The sequence below is a fragment of the Mixophyes fleayi genome, chromosome 6 (assembly GCF_038048845.1).
Source record: "Mixophyes fleayi isolate aMixFle1 chromosome 6, aMixFle1.hap1, whole genome shotgun sequence".
In the NCBI taxonomy this organism is placed as follows: Eukaryota; Metazoa; Chordata; class Amphibia; order Anura; family Limnodynastidae; genus Mixophyes; species Mixophyes fleayi.
Genome location: NC_134407.1, coordinates 11,605,570 through 11,621,778, shown reverse-complemented (window position 1 = coordinate 11,621,778; position 16,209 = coordinate 11,605,570). Strand labels below are relative to the sequence as shown.

At 42.0% G+C, this 16,209-nt stretch overlaps 2 protein-coding genes across 2 annotated transcripts in view; both read left to right on the top strand.

The window, feature by feature from the left end:
• The first annotated feature begins 6,514 nt into the window (after window positions 1–6,514).
• On the top strand, window positions 6,515–10,472 carry LOC142160673 (alpha-2-macroglobulin-like protein 1). The gene is made up of 5 exons (XM_075215530.1): window positions 6,515–6,611; window positions 7,432–7,657; window positions 8,095–8,221; window positions 8,519–8,640; window positions 10,362–10,472. Exons 1-5 carry the CDS (start codon window positions 6,523–6,525, stop codon window positions 10,470–10,472), a joined length of 675 nt encoding a protein of 224 aa, XP_075071631.1. The 5' UTR covers window positions 6,515–6,522.
• A 123-nt stretch (window positions 10,473–10,595) lies between these two features.
• Window positions 10,596–16,209, top strand: part of LOC142160672 (alpha-2-macroglobulin-like protein 1) — a 30,763-nt gene continuing 25,149 nt past the window's right edge. The window contains exons 1-5 of the mRNA XM_075215529.1: window positions 10,596–10,652; window positions 11,071–11,160; window positions 13,809–13,985; window positions 15,147–15,228; window positions 15,724–15,880. Coding sequence (XP_075071630.1) covers window positions 10,634–10,652; window positions 11,071–11,160; window positions 13,809–13,985; window positions 15,147–15,228; window positions 15,724–15,880 — 525 coding nt within the window. The 5' untranslated portion in view covers window positions 10,596–10,633. The remainder of the gene's footprint in view (window positions 10,653–11,070; window positions 11,161–13,808; window positions 13,986–15,146; window positions 15,229–15,723; window positions 15,881–16,209) is intronic.

Below are 16,209 nucleotides of genomic sequence, written 5' to 3'. Positions count from 1 at the left end.
CTATACAGGATTTACAAGAATTACCATCAGATCTGTGCTCTTCATCTGTCAAAATCATCGGCTGAAAAGATGGTGACTCTGCACACTCCATAGAGATCTACGGACACTGCCGGTCCTGAGTGCTTACACACTGCAGGATTAGAACAACATTTTTCCATTGGCGAACGAGATTTTTAGTTCAATTTAAAAATCAAACAATACGAAGAGCTTTGGAACAATAATCATGCATCATTGACGCGGACACACTAATGCGATAATGGGCCGAACTGTCATTTAGCGTGTGATTGGCCCGATAATCGTCTGAAAACCCTGTAGTGTATACCAGGCTTAAGTATGATCTGTATTAGAAACAGTCATAACAATTTTCACACAATACTATATATATATATATATATATATATAGTATTGTGTGTGTGTTACGAGTCGCGGCTCCCCGACGGGCCGCGGCAACTCACTTCCTGTGTCCTCGGACGTCCCGGCCGTCTCCATGATGACCGGGACGTCACTTCCGCCCCCCACGTCCCGGTTGCCTGGGCAACAACCGGGACGCTCTGCTTCGCCTGACGCAGCGCCCAGCCAGCTGTCCTACAGCCCGGCGCATGCGCGCAAAAGGAAAAGGCTGAAAAGGTAACATTATTATTGTTTTGACCCTATGAGGGTCTCTCTTGTGGCGCTGAAGTTATATGCTTGTAATTGCTGTGTATTCTGGGCATTATTGCTGGTCGGCATTGCATACTGTGATTAGGTTACAGGAAGGAGTCCCGCTCACGGCTCCTATTGGTTCCTCTCGCTACTTAAGGCAGTGAGGACTGAGCCTCACTGCCAGTTATAGCTCCCAGTGTAGCTAGGCTCCTGTTCCTTGTTTCCCTGCTCCTGTGCTGTATTCTAGTTTGTATGACCCCTGGCTTGTTTCTGGACCTTGTTGTATTGCCTGTGACCCCTGACCTCGGCTCGTTATCTGGTATCGCTGTCTGCTGCCGGCCCTTGACCTTTGCTTGGATCTCACGCTGCTGTGTACTGCTTCACGCTACCCCTGGGTTCTCCCAGTCAGTGCACATCTCACGACCCTCCGTTCGTCTGCAGCCAAGTCTGTCCCCACCACTAGGGGCTCCAGCGAACACCAGACTTCTGAGCAGACTCCGGGTTTTGTCGTGCTGACTGGAGGGGTTCCTAACAGTGTGTATATATGTGGCATTGTGTGTGTGTGTAGGGCATTATGCGTGTGTGTATGTGACATTATGCATTTGTGTGTGTATTTGGCATTATGTGTGTGTGTGTGTGTGTATATGGCATTGTGTGTGTGTGTATATATGGCATTGTGTGTGTATAATATTGTGTGTGTGTATATGGCATTATACGTGTGTGTATATGGCATTATGCGTGTGTGTGTGTATTTGGCATTATGTGTGTGTGTGTATATGGCATTGTGTGTGTGTTGGTGTATATATGGCATTGTGTGTGTATGTTATTTGTGTGTATATGGCATTATGCATGTGTGTATATTTGACATTATGCATTTGTGTGCATATATGACATTATGCATGTGTGTGTAAATATGGCATTATACGTGTTTGTATACATAGCATTATGTGTGTGTGTGTGTGTGTGTATATGGCATTGTGTGTGTGTGTATGGCATTGTGTGTGTGTGTGTATGTATATATATATATATATATATATGGCATTGTGTGTCCGTGTCTGTGTGTATATATGGCATTGTCTATGTGTGTATATATGGCATTGTGTGTGTGTGTATATATAGCATTGTGTGTGTTTGTGTATATGTGACATTGTGTGTATGTTATTATGTGTGTGTGTATATATATGGCAGTGTGTGTAGTTATATACGGCATTGTTTGTGTGTTTATATATATGGCATTGTGTGTGCGTGTCTGTGTGTATATGTGGCATTATGTATGTGTGTATTTATGACATTATGTATGTGTGTGTGTATATATGGCATTATGCATATTTGTGTATATGGTATTATGTGAGTGTGTGTATATATGGCAATGTGTGTATATATGGCATTGTGTGTGTGTGTACATATATATGGCATTGTGTGTGTGTCTACATATATATGGCATTGTGTGTGTATATATATATATATATATATATATATATATATATATATATATATATATATGGTATTTTGGGATGGGAATGATAGAATTGATGTTATTTGTAATTATCAGCATACATTGCAATCAGCTGTATTTCTGTAGTCTGTATTCTGTATGGTGATAAAGTGATCTTCTTTGCTTGTTAGTTTAACGGTTTTCTCTATCTGTCCATTTGACTGCGGATTAGAAATCCAGATAAAAAAAAGACAAGAAAAAAATCTTCTAATGCCTCATTCTGCTGAGATGCCTGTTGAAATTCAGAGACTTTCTTCACAAAAACCTGCAAGATGTCAAATTATTTTTTTACCCGTTCTCCTGATCTATTTGGATCTGGTTTTAAGTACTTGAGTTGGTAGTCACAAGGTTGCCCTCTGTATTGTGTGGCGGACACAAGGTTGCCCTCTGCATTGTGTGGCAGTCACATGGTTGCCCTATGTATTGAGTGGCGGTCACAAGGGTGCTGTGTATTGTATGGTGGTGACAAGGGTGCTCTCCTTATTCTTTATATTTTCTGTGGTCACTTATTGCTCTGCCTTCCATATTTCATGTACCTATACATTTACCAAACGGGTCCCAACATTCCAGGATCCAGACAAGAATCCACTACCGGGTTGTGAAAGCTGCTATAACAGGTAGATGAGAGCAACACCATTTTAATACATATGTCATGTCGAAAGAGGCACAGCCACAACCCTTTGCTGGTCACGCCCTCATCACTATGTTGCCACGTCCTCTTTGAGGGTGCAGCAACTGGGTGGCGGCACACATCAGTTCTCCTATGTATGGAGTTGGGAGGGGTCCAGAAAGTTGCTATACCGGGGCCCCAAATTCCTCTTGGTGGACTTGACTGCTATCCAGACATGCAACTTTTTGTCTATTACGACACCTTGCGCTTGAAGAGACATGATGGTAGAAGGAAGAAGAGGTGTTCTAAAGTCGTCAAAATACAGTAAGTGCGTGTTTGAAAATTGTGTATGGATTTAAGTTGTGACATAACCAAAGATACAGCTGAAAATGCAATTTTATATGTGGGTGATCGGGGGAAGTGTAAGTAGCTGATCTTCGAAGATAGCAATAAACTAAACAGGACAAGAACAAGGGCCGAACAATCAAAAAATAATAATATATGTATATAGTATAAAAATGATCAGTTTTTCTAATAAAATAAACTGAAAAATTTCAATCATTCACAAAACACCTCCTAGCACCACTGTATTATGTGAACAAAATTTAAGCCTTGATCATTCCCTTCATTGAAAGCACATTCAACCCTTTTCCTGTAGGTAACGCTGAAATTTTCACGTTCGGAAGCCAGCCCAAAAGACCGCATTGATCTCTACTTGGAATCCTCGGTTGGTTCTATGTGTGCCCTCCGTGCTGTGGATAAGAGTGTCCAAATCTCCTATGAGGATAAAGAGTTGACTATAGAATCTGTGAGTGGAACTTTGAAATGGAAGCAGCATCATCATCATCAGCTATTTATATAGCGCCACTAATTCCACAGCGCTGTACTCACATCAGTCCCTGCCCCGTTGGAGCTTACAATCTAAATTTCCTAATATACACAGATACAGAGTGAGAGAGACTAAGGTTAATTTAATAGTAGCCAATTAACCTACTAGTATGTTTTTGGAGTGTGAAAGGAAACCAGAGCACCCAGAGAAAATCCACGCAAACACAGAGAGAACATACAAGCGCAACACAGATAGGGTCATGTACGGGAATCGAACTCACAAACCCAGTGTTGTGGGGCAGAAGTGCTAACCACTAAGTCACCATGCTGCCCATAGTATGTATGTGGGTGAGGATCAGGAGATTGATGTTATGAGCTAAAAATGTGGAAGGAGTTTGAAGTATATACACTTCGATGGTAATCGTTTTACCGATTACGAGAACTCCGACAAGGTTGACACCTATAAAAAAAATCTGATTGGCTAAAAAAACGAATATAATAAAAACAGACTTATCTGAAAACCGAAGCTCCAGATGTCCGATGGCAGCGACATGCTGCCAGGCAGTGATTCCGAAGACCCAGCTGTCCGGCACTTCAGTGTGACGCCACCGCGACTTCAATCAATGTTAATTTAAAGCGGCAATGTCAGGACCCCGCAGGTTAAATGTTTAAACACTTAACCTGCGGGGTCCACACATTGCCGCTTTAAATTAACCTACATCTAAGTTGCGCCTACGTCCTACTGAAATGCCGGACAGCTGGGTCTTCGGAATCACTGCCTGGCAGCATGCCGCTGCCATCGGACAGCTGGGTCTTCGGAATCACTGCCTGGCAGCATGCCGCTGCCATCGGACATCTGGAGCTTCGGAATCACTGCCTGGCAGCATGCCGCTGCCATCAGACATCTGGAGCTTCGGAATCACTGCCTGGCAGCATGCCGCTGCCATCGGACATCTGGAGCTTCGGTTTTCAGGTAAGTCTGTTTTTATTCTATTCGTTTTTTTAGCCAATCAGATTTTTTTTTATAGGTGTCAACTTTGTCGGAGTTCTCGTAATCGGTAAACCGTACCCAACCCAAACACCTTACTAATCTCCCTATAATGCACAATACTGAAATAGGTCCACAAATTCTGAGAACATCTAAAGTAATGATATTGGCCAACGCAGGGAGAAAATATGTCAAAGTACGCAATGGTGGATATTATTTAGTAAACTTGACACACTATATATTTTCCAGGTGTTTAAACTATTTGAATACTCTAGAAGAGGGGGCTATCCGTACAGTGTGCAGGAGGAGCTATCAAACTCTTGTTGGTGGCCTAGGCCTCTTGATATATTTGGACCACGTTACAGTCCATCACAGAATGAATTTGTGGATGTGTTCAGTTTATTCAAGGTATGTCCCAAACACCATCTACACCAACAGTACTCCCTTGTTTGTCTGTTTTCTCCATTTCTCTACATTTCTTCTAGTTTTATCTACTTTCTGCATATTTTTCCCCCAATGTTCATGTTTTTATGCACTTTCTTTTGATATCCACAAAACAGGAGATAGGTGTGAAGATCCTAACAAATACTCAAATAACGAAGCCACAGACTGAGCCGATAATTTGTGAAAGTTTCCCGCTAATTATTTATAACTGTAAGCGACCTTATCTGATCTTTACTGGGAAAAGTGGGAGTTGTGGACACACTAGAGTGTAATAGGCAATATGAGGTTGGTTGATTCTTCATGATGAGGATGAGGAGTGACAGTTTTTCAGTGTTAGTGGAATGCTACAATCTCAGGGTAGTGTTCCGTATAACTTTGGAGGGGGGGTAGCTAATTTTCAATAGTGACGACAGTCTCCGGCAGTTCAGTTTACAGAACTAATTGGTCTGCCAAGAAAAAAATGTGTCTGCCCAAACTAACCCCCATACCCTTGTAGAAGGTCTTCAAGGGCCCAAATGGTGTGGAGAGGGTCCTGTGTTATATTAAACACTTCACCATGCCCTTAGCTGCCGTCCCAACTGCAACTGGTGCTGTGAAATGCCAAAATATTAGTAAACATCCACCCCCCCAACAAGCCCTTGGGGCCCCCAATTATCTCACCTTCAGCCGTTGAAAAATGGGGCAGAGCAATGGAGGTATTTAGGGACTGGAAAAAATAATTGAACATTTCTGTTCCGGGCAGAAAACCTTCTCCCAGGTTTATAACATCCCCTCTGGTGCTGTGTGTGGGGCAGACTTATGAACCGCCGTTAGGGAACGGTATGCTTAGGCAACCTGTGGCTCTTCAGTAGTTACGGAACTATCTGCATATATGCTGGGACTTGCAGTTCCACAACAGTTGGAGAGCGACATGTTAGCTACAGGGTTTTTTTTTTAAAGCCAGAAAAGCCCCACCACCCCACATGAAAAAACATTCAGTATTTAACTTATCTGCAAAACAGAAAACTAATTTGCACCCCTTGCATTGTAACATGGTTTTGTTCAGGAGACTGAAATAAGAAGTTTCTTAAGTTAAGATCCTTAATGAATCAGGCCCCTGGTCTTTGGGAGTGTTGGCAGCCATCTTGTAAACAAGGAAGTGCTTAGGACTTTGGGACTATCTTACAGATTGATCAGAAGTGTTAGGTTGAGCGCCACATTATTATTGTTTTGTTTTATGAAAATAAGATTATTTAGAAATGCAATCGTCTAAGTTTGATCATTTTCATCACCTATTACTTGAAATCAATTGTGTCACAATGTATATGAGCTGATTAAATGAACATAATTAAATAATCTTCACTGTGCATTCTCAAGTCCTCCAACACGCATTTAGAACATTTAGTTTGGGTATAGATTATTCTATAGAAAGATATTTTAGAATTAGATTGATTACACTTCTTAAAGTGTTGGCCATTTAGATTTTATATCCTATAGTTATTTTTCATTTGCTCTGTGGCAGCTGGCATAGAGATAATGGCGCTTCCACCTCCCGAGTCAGACAGCAATGACGTGGTTAGAAAGTTGTTCCCTGAAACTTGGCTGTGGACTCTCATATCCATTGGGTAAGTAGAATCAGGACGGCTGTCGCCTTCACTGCTATAATTATACCACACGTTGAACAGTGTAAGCAATGGGCAAGAGCGTATCCAAGACTTTGCCCGCGCTGCCCCCCTCCACTGGAACAAGCTTCCTCCCTCCATAAGAACTTCCCCTAATCTGTCCAGTTTCAAATGGGCTTTACAAATCCACCTTATTCTTAAAGCTTTCCAGTCTCCCACTTAACTTCCAACCTTTTCTTCTGCCTCTTCCCCTTCATTCCCCTTCCCTTATCTTTATCCTCCGTTCCTCCTTCTCTCCCTCTCTCCCTCGTGTCTCTCTGTCTGTCTGTCTACCCTACCCCTTAGATTGTACGCTCCTTTGGGCAGGATCATCTCTCCTCCTGTCTTCACCACTTTTAACTCTGCTCTCTTGCTACCTAGCCTTCCTCCTCGAGGACCCTCTTCCCCCTGTCCCCTCTCGCTCCCTCCTCTCCCCCCTGGGGGTCTCTCTGTCATCCGTGCCCTCCTTCTTGGGCTCCGTTGTTGGCGGACCTTCCCCTCTCCCCTCCCCCGCCTCTCTAGCTGTGCCTTGATCTTACTGAGTTACTGTGCTTATTGTTAACTGTACTGTGCTGTCTCACCTCGTATTGTAATTTCGTTTGTCCCTGTACGGCGCTACGGACACCTAGTGGTGCCCTATAAATAAAAATTAATAATAATAATCTCTTTGTGTTTGGATAATTTAAATCTTAGAAAACATTATTTTTCAGTGATTATGATTATTATGTAGTATTAGTATCTCATCTTCTTGTGTCTTCTTTGTCTGCATGGCCATCTCCTAAAGTAAATCTGGTCATTTAGCCATCCCGCTGACCGTCCCAGACACCATCACACAGTTTAATGCCAGAGTCTTCTGCATGGGGGACATTGGTTTTGGGCTCTCCCCACAAGTGTCCCTGACCGTCTTCAAATTGTTCTTTGTGGAGCTCTCCCTGCCTTACTCCATCGTCCAAGGAGAGACATTCAACCTGAAAGCCTCCGTCTTCAATTATCTGAAGCAGTGTTTGAAGGTGATTATCAAAAAAAGAGTTTTGAACCAATATATTTGAGAGCATTCCATGTGTGCAAAGGTTTGTTCTGATTGGCTGTTTTCAGTAAAGAGATTAATTTTTAATTGTTTCCTTATAATACACACACTTCTATTTGAAACAAAGTGAGCTGCTTGTATGAAGTGATCCTTATACCCGAGTTTTTTTTAATTTATTTTCACTGATAATTATCCATTCCATCGCAATGACTCATCGGACATTAGGGACACCAAATGTAAGTGATGTCATCATTAGTCACCAAGATATGTTTTATAGGATATTTGACATTGATTCATATATCTTGCATATTATATACAGTATATTTGACTCACGTCTCCTGTATCTGTTCATTTGTGAATCTACCATGCAATTTTTGATAAACCACTTTCCGCGAGTTAACCGGTTCACATGACACACAGGTCCAGGTAACACTGCTCAAGTCTCCGGATTTCACAGTGGAATTGTGCCAGGACTGTACATACTCCCTATGTGTCTGTGCCAATCAAGTAGTGACCTTCAACTGGATTTTCACAGCCAAAAAAATAGGTAAACATTTTTGTATTTGTACACCAGGGGGCACTCTTTAAGTTGTTTTACACCATTAATGTTTAAGAAAAGGGATATCTCCACTGAGCAGATCTCTGAGGGCATTATCCTATTTCAGTTGATCAATGTTATATTTACTTTGCAGAGCTACTGTATTATCTTATCTTCCATAGTTATAATTCTGTTGTGGCTCATTGTGGCTCCGGACATTTGACCAGCAACTCTGTGTGAATTTTTTTCTTAAAGAACAGGCAAACGCTTCTGTTGTGTGACCTCTGTGTTATGTGTTTGTCCCAGGCTTGGTGGACATCACTGTGAGAGCCGAAGCAGTGACCAGCCAAGATCTCTGCGAAGGAATGAAACCATATGTGCCCCCTAGTGGAAAGTTGGACGTATTGCAAAGAAAACTTTTAGTCAAAGTAAGTTTTAATTGTCGATTGTTCGCTGTTACACAGCTCTTTATGCAACATCCATTCTAATATTTACAGCATTAACAATTATTTAGTAGTGACAATATATGGAGGGTGAAATGATTTCAAGTGTCAATGCAGTTCTTTTAATTGGGTCCCAGTAAATTACGATCTGCTTTTCAAAACATTGATTAAATTATTATTATAATCTTTTATTCATAAGGGGCCATAAAAGGTCTGCAGCGCCGTACATGAAATTTACAGTAGTATCCGTTGCACAGGCAGGAATAGTTCATAGTACATTACATAATACATTATTAAACTAAACATAATTATACAAAGACCAGACATCTACTAGGTGACAGATTACACACAGATAACTTGGTAATGTAGATCAAGTTATTTACGGGACAGTAAGAGTGATGGTAATGTCCAATAGGCCTGAACTCAAGAAAACAGGGCTAGGGAAGCAGCCTAGAGGTACAGAAGGTGATTGAATAGTAGAAGAAGCGAGGAAAGAGAGCCCTGCTCCAGAGAGCTTACATTCTAAGCGGTGATACTGAGTGGGGAGTGGATGTGATCAGGGCCGTCTTTCCCATTGGGCACGCTGGGCAGGTGCCCGGGGGCCCTGCAGCCCAGGGGGGCCCTCCGGAGGCAGAAAAAAAAAAAAACCCTGCAAAAAAAGAAGAAAATACTTACCGTGCTGTCAGCTGGCGATCCGGCTCCCTCCCTGGTCTCCTCCTCCGTCGCGCTACGCAATGGATGTCGGGCGGGCGTGATGATGTCACGCCCGACATGCACTGCCAGCGCGACGGAGGAGGAGACCAGGGAGGGAGCCGGATCGCCAGCTGACAGCACGGTAAGTATTTTCTTCTTCTTTTCCAGGGTTTTTTTTTTCCTGCCTCCGGAGGGCCCCCCTGGGCTGCAGGGCCCATATATATAATCTTTTTTTTTTTTTTTTTTTTTTATATATAGGGGCCCCGGTGCACTGCTGTGCCCGGGGGCCCAAGAGGTTCTTAAGAGGGCCCTTGATGTGATAGCCAAGGTAAAGGAGTTAGGAGGGGGGCTGAAAGGCTGGAATAGATAAATTACTTTTAAGGCTTTGAATACATAAATGCCTCTCCAAGGCTTCATGCTTGAAGCCTTGGAGAGGAGAGGTTAATCTGATTAACTTAAACAGCCTGGGGTGAAGTACTGGAGGTGTGTGGTGGCAGAGCACATGGGACAGCAGGGAGTGCGGGCAGATATTAGTTTGCTGTTATAGGGCTGAAGCAATAGCAATAATGTCACGTACACTACAGCCAACTACCAGTAGTGAGTTGGTGACGTCATCATCTTGATTCAAGCTGATAAATGGTTTCCCATGACTTCAGAGGTATCTGCGTAGGTTACAAATCCTGGAAGCAATAGAGTTTGTGCTTAATAATAGTAAAATAAAAAAAAAATCAAACAAAAGACAGACACTTCTATTAAAATACACGTCATCCACCAAATCATGACATTCTTATAATGAGCACATACAGAGCTTTATGTAGGGTTGATCGCAACATCAGTCGCATTTACTTGAACATGCCCTTATTGTTCTTTGTTTACACTTACATGCTCCTTGCCTCCACTAATCCGCCACTAAAAGTGTAAGAAGTCGTATATGACAGATGCGACTGACTGTCTACAGACTCAAGTGTCAGTCTTTTTTGTGGGCATGCGCAGTATTCAAATTTGTATTTCAGGGTACACAAATGGACTTGCGTCCAAATCTATATGAGGCCCTCAGTGAGCTGATGGCAGGTTTTTGGAGGAAGCACAGTGTCAGAGTTTGTTTTGCAGTACAGTCTTTTTAAGATTTAAGAATTCGGTAGTTACAGTGAATTTGATTTCTAAAGCATTAAAATAAGCTGCTGATTTGTATATTTAAGTGAAAACAACATTTGGCTGTCATTAACGTGCCTCTTTTATTATTTTTCCCCAGCTGAGAGGTATCAGGAAGGAAATTACAAAAAATATGTTCTTCTGTCTGAAAGGTAATAACACAGGTCATTTTCATGGGGGGGGGGGGGGGGAAATAGGTTTTACAACTTGATGTGTTTCTGCAAAAATAAACCCATTGACAGTCAAATTGTCTAGGTAATTATTTATGACATGACCCCGTAGTGGTAATAACTATAATTCACCCCTGGGTAACAATGCCATACCTCCCACCATTTAAAAAGTAAAAATCTGAACCAAATTTGCCTTATGCCCAATCCACAAGCTTTTTTGCAGAAACTGTGTCTCATTCTGCCCTTTCAGGGTCCATAAATCAGCACAGTGTCTGCAAAAACAGGAGATATTAAATTAGGTCAAATTAGAAAATATATAATAATACTTATCTTATGGTTTGGGAGCGGTAATATAATTGCTGATATTGCTTAACAGAAGTTCCTCTGTCTACATTTTTAGTTTCCACTGGAACCATAGAGAAGACGTTCTCCCTGGAAATTCCAACCACATGGGTGGAACAATCTGAGAGCGCCTATATTTCCGTTATGGGTGAGATTCTAAATACACAGATGCAGATTTCAGTGACACACTGATAAGTCAATATATTACTCATTTCAGTGGTCCATTTTCGTGGATGCTATTTCATTTTATCAATGCGACTGCTGACCAAGAACCACTATTTCTGATTCTTGCTATATGTAATTTTTCGACAGAACTTTTTTAATGAGAGTATTACTAATTTATTGAACAGTCAAACCCCCAAAAGTTACATTTTTGTATATGGAATATGAAGGTACAATGGTATTTTCAGCCTTACCCTAATACTTAATAGGGTTCTTTAAAAAGTTTGATCAAATTTTCTTTAAACCTTCAGCATGAACAGCAAAACAAACTTCCCACTTTTAGCCAATGACTAAAAAGACTATAGAGATGGTCAAAAAGCTCGAACTGCAAAGCATGATTGAATAATTGCTTTCAGTTTTCAGTCCTCCAGTGATCATTAAAGTGTACCCTGGAGTTCAATTACTAAGTACAAAATGGATGCTCCACAGAGCAAATTGCAGGAGTTAATTATCCTCCACAGACCACCGGGAAGACTCTGGGAGGCTTATGGTGTGAAATATTATTTTTTTTCCACAGGAGGAACCACCCGGCATTGACCTTCTTAGGGCTGTTGTTCTCTATGGTAGGGGGACTATATACTTGTGTTCTTCCTGTTATACTGGAATCCAGCCTGGGCTGTCTAGCACTGGAGTTGAGGGGAGGATTTTTAATTTTAAGCAGTGTAGTGTACATAAGGACTGTTTAATTACAGGTGGAGAGCGCAATGACAAATGCGTTTTTACGCAAACTAGAATGTACTAGGTAAATGATAGCTAGAATCTGATTGGCTGCAATGGTCAACACCTCTACTTTTCCTTTTTTTAGAACATTTAGTAGATCTACCCCTATGAGTATTATGTAGAGCTGTTCTGATTCAAATAAACACATATTTGCAATGTTACTAAACATTATTTCTCAAAGGGCAGACATTTGAAATAGAACATGGTAACACACTTTATTAATCAGGAGACATCTACACGCTCGCATTATTGTGTCAAACCACCTGGAACGATGGAAGTGGTTAGGTTGACATACTCCATAGGGACTTGCAAATAATCAGTCTCTATAGTGTTTCACATTCCGAGGAAAAAAGAAAAAATCTTCTCCGCACAAATAAGCCCCATTATGTGTGAAACCCATACTTGCCGACTTTTCAAGGAAGCTGTCCAGGAGGGGGTTCGTTGAGGGGGCATGGCTACCAAATTGCGTTGTTAGGCCATGCCCATGTCAATTGTTGACAATTTTGGCCAATCACAGCAGGGGACGGGGCCACGATGACACAAATAGCTCCGCCCCCACCCACTTCACCAACAGAGATAGCTGGATCCAGGAGGTTTGCCTGCTTTCTCTGGAGTACGGGAGAACTCCCAAAAATTCGGAAGTCTCAAGGACATTCCGGGAGAGTAGGTAACTATGGTGAAACCTTATGTCTCTGGCTGTGGAATCTACAGTGGCGCACGCAGGGGGTGTTTCTGAGTCTCCAGAAACCCCCCCTGCGCTAACTCAGTGCCCACCATAGCGGCACTGTCCTATACAGCAGACGCGGCGCTGTCAAAGAAGCATCCGCGGCGTTGCTGTATTGTATACAGCACCGCCGCGGAAGCTTCCTTGGCAGCGCCGCGGCTGCTGTATAGGACAGCGCTGCCGAAACGGAGCTGCTGCGCATGCAGGGCGCATGCGCAGCAGCTCTCTCTCGTGGTTGTTTTTTTTTTTTTGGTCAGGGGGGGAAGCCCCCCTGACAATCTTGCGTGCGACCCTGATCTACCCAAGGACTGGCTGATGTCATGGTCAGACCACCCAGCGAATCAAATGCCTGCTATAGAAATGGCATTTCCCAGAAGTCTGTTCTCCTGCAGAAATACTTGACACTTACCATTTTAAGAAATGTTATGCAGCCGACACCCCTCCAGGTACACAGCTTTAAATGTATCCATTTATCCTCATTACCACAAATCTCTATATTATCTGCACTTCCCTTTTCTGCTTTTATCTGTGTTTACAGACTAGTCCAATCCTGGACAATCTGTGACTCTGCAAGTGTTGTGAAAATACAACCCCCAGCATCCTTTGTCAGTCAATAGCCAGTTGATAGATGGCAGGGTATGCTGGGACTTGTAGTTTTACAGCACCTGGAGAGCCACAGATTGTCTAGCCCTGGATTAGTACTTTGCTGGTTACAGATTCAAGAAAAGAGAAGTTGCTTTTATTCAAATATTTGTTGATTTGTGTTTTGTTTCTATTATTTTTTGTGCAATTATACAGTTTTTATAACTTTGTTATATTATTTCTACTTTCGGTTAGATGTAGTTTATTATGTTATTTTGAAATGCTGCTATTTTGATGGTAGGAGGTCTGAACAAGTACCTACATATTTATATATAAATCTTTTGATGCGAGCCCTACACTATAAACTAAAACATTTTCATTAACAGCTGTGGCAGCAATGATCAAGAAACAAGGCTACATAAAAGTACTAATAAAAGAACAAAGCATGATAACGAAACAGTACATAGAGTAAAAATAATGTAAATGCTTTGAACGTTTTGTCCTTTGAAGATAACTATGTGCCCATTGTGTGGGTAACTTTATCTCAGGTGACATTCTGGGAACAACACTGCAAAACCTTGACCAACTAATCATTATGCCTTATGGGTGTGGAGAGCAGAACATGCTGACCATGGCGCCCATCGTATATGTGCTGGATTATCTAAAGTCCACGGAGCAACTGAGCCTGACACAAAAAGAAAAGGCCATAAGCTACCTGCAGAGCGGTGAGATGTATCTGTAGACACGTGTGGGTTCTATTGGTGTTGGGACTTTCTTTTGGAGACTTTGAAACTCTCTGGAGAAGCCTTTTCTGGTCAGCTAGACTGGCTAAATGATGGCTTCACCACATCTCTACATCTCCAATAAAAAAGACCTATCTTCAAGCTTCTGGAATGCTGTGGGAGGTGGAGTGGAGGATATTATAGAGAAGAATAAAAAAAAATTGAAAATAGGTCTGGCCGATTGCTTACAAGTTGGCCAACTGGACCTGAATCCCTCATATGCCACTGGTGCACTTGACAATGCAAGGGTATATTTAGGGGAGTCGGTGGGAGCCTAGTGCTCCGGAAGCCTCAGATAGGCACATTTCAACATGATGTGATCAGGGCCCCAGTGTGGTGGGACCATGCCCCTTTCAGCCAGCGCACTACTGCTAAGTGCATACTGTCCTGATTTGCTCAGTGGCCGTGTTAGTAAATAGCTTTAAACTGTGGCTATAATTTCATATTTTATTTCTAATTGAAGCTGGATGGGTCCCTCTTCCATTGTCAGAGCCCCATGTTTATATCCCCATGTTTATATGTGTTTTGTTCACCATTGGTTGGTTCATGGGGACCCTAACAATCTTTTGCTATGGGTCCCACAAATATATAGTTGCACTGCTGGTCCCAGTTCTCCAGACAAGCTTCTGATTTGTGAATTTTCAGAGCCAGACTCTTATCACTCCATACTAGGGGGTAAATGTATGAAGCTCCAGGTTCTTCAACACCCGCGAGTTCGGAGTCTTCAGCGCTTAAATTTAAAGCGGCGCTGCCTTGTAAAGGGAAACTTCCCTTTACAAGGCAGCACCGCTTTAAATTTAAGCGCTGAAGACGCCGAACTCGCGGGTGTTGAAGAACCCGGAGCTTCATACATTTACCCCTAGGTCTTCACTTCACTCTGACAGATAATGTAAATAGCACCATTATTGCAAAGAGAACGAGACAAAGACATAGAAGATCAGTTTTGAAACATGTTTGATCAATCGCCAATTATTGTACATTACAAATAGGAAATATTCAGGCTGTATTAAGGATGTTAGAATTTTCACAACCAGAAGGGGTAGTGATAGTTGTGATTGTAAGTGATAGTTGTCTTTTAACATTAAACATAGTCTGTGTCCCTAGGCTATCAGAGGGAGCTGTTCTACAAACACTATGATGGTTCGTTCAGTGCCTTCGGAGAGGCGGATGGTACAGGGAGTACTTGGTAAGATTCACATCTGGAACCAATACCTGGTTCACTCTTATTGTTACCTGTTTTTTCAATTTCTCCCTTTCTTTATCAAACATGAATTCCTACTTTCACAATGTCTACTTATTGTGGTTCAGTTCCCTACTGTAGACATCCTCACAATTGCTCATTAAGTTCCACCTTCCTGACGGAAAAATCCAGTGATTTCTCCAGCACGTAATAAAGAGGAAGCATTTTACCATGTACACCGAGGAAGGCTTTTATCCAAGCAAACCATTGTTCGTTTTGTGTATTGCCTATATACATTTTATGTACTACAATACCATCACTATGTTTGAAAGCCAAATTGCAAGGATGTGAGGACTTTGCCAAATATCGAAAAATAATACTACATTTTTCATGCTCTATTTGTAGCTATACTTGGCTAAAATCAATGGATTTTAAGTTCCCATTTTAGTGTCTCCTATATGAATTTCATTTTCTACATCACTCATGGCTTCTTGTCCCCAGGCTCACTGCATTCGTGATGAAGTGTTTCTACCAGGCTAGGAGTTACACATATATTGATGAAGACGTCCTGAAACAGACAGTGACTTGGCTTGGTAACCACCAGCAGTCTGACGGCTGTTTTACTAGCACCGGGAACCTCTTTCACACACTCATGAAGGTACAGAAAGGAGGGTCTCACTGTATGTGGTCTAGAGCCTGTTGAGTGACACAAATACAAATTAGTCACAGTATATGTTCCTCAAATGTCACAAAGCTGGAACTTGACCATGGTGCTATCATGCCCAACTGTTCTCTAAAAAATATATTTTTAAAGCATTGAAAAATGCTGCATACTGAAACACAACAGTGAATGGGAAAACAGCATTCCCTTACAGCTATTGGGGGATTGTAGTTTCACAAAACCTGGATAGCCACAGGTTGGCGAGACCTACACTAGTTACAAGTAAGCAAGTGCAAGTTTCAGGAGTCGAAATGGAGAAATACATT

Coding starts and splice junctions, on each gene's coding strand:
- LOC142160673 (XM_075215530.1), top strand. CDS start 6,523: ATGGCGCTTCCACCTCCCGAGTCAGACAGCAATGACGTGGTTAGAAAG. Junction 6,612..7,431: donor TGGACTCTCATATCCATTGG/GTAAGTAGAATC, acceptor CATCTCCTAAAG/TAAATCTGGTCATTTAGCCA. Junction 8,222..8,518: donor TTTCACAGCCAAAAAAATAG/GTAAACATTTTT, acceptor TGTTTGTCCCAG/GCTTGGTGGACATCACTGTG.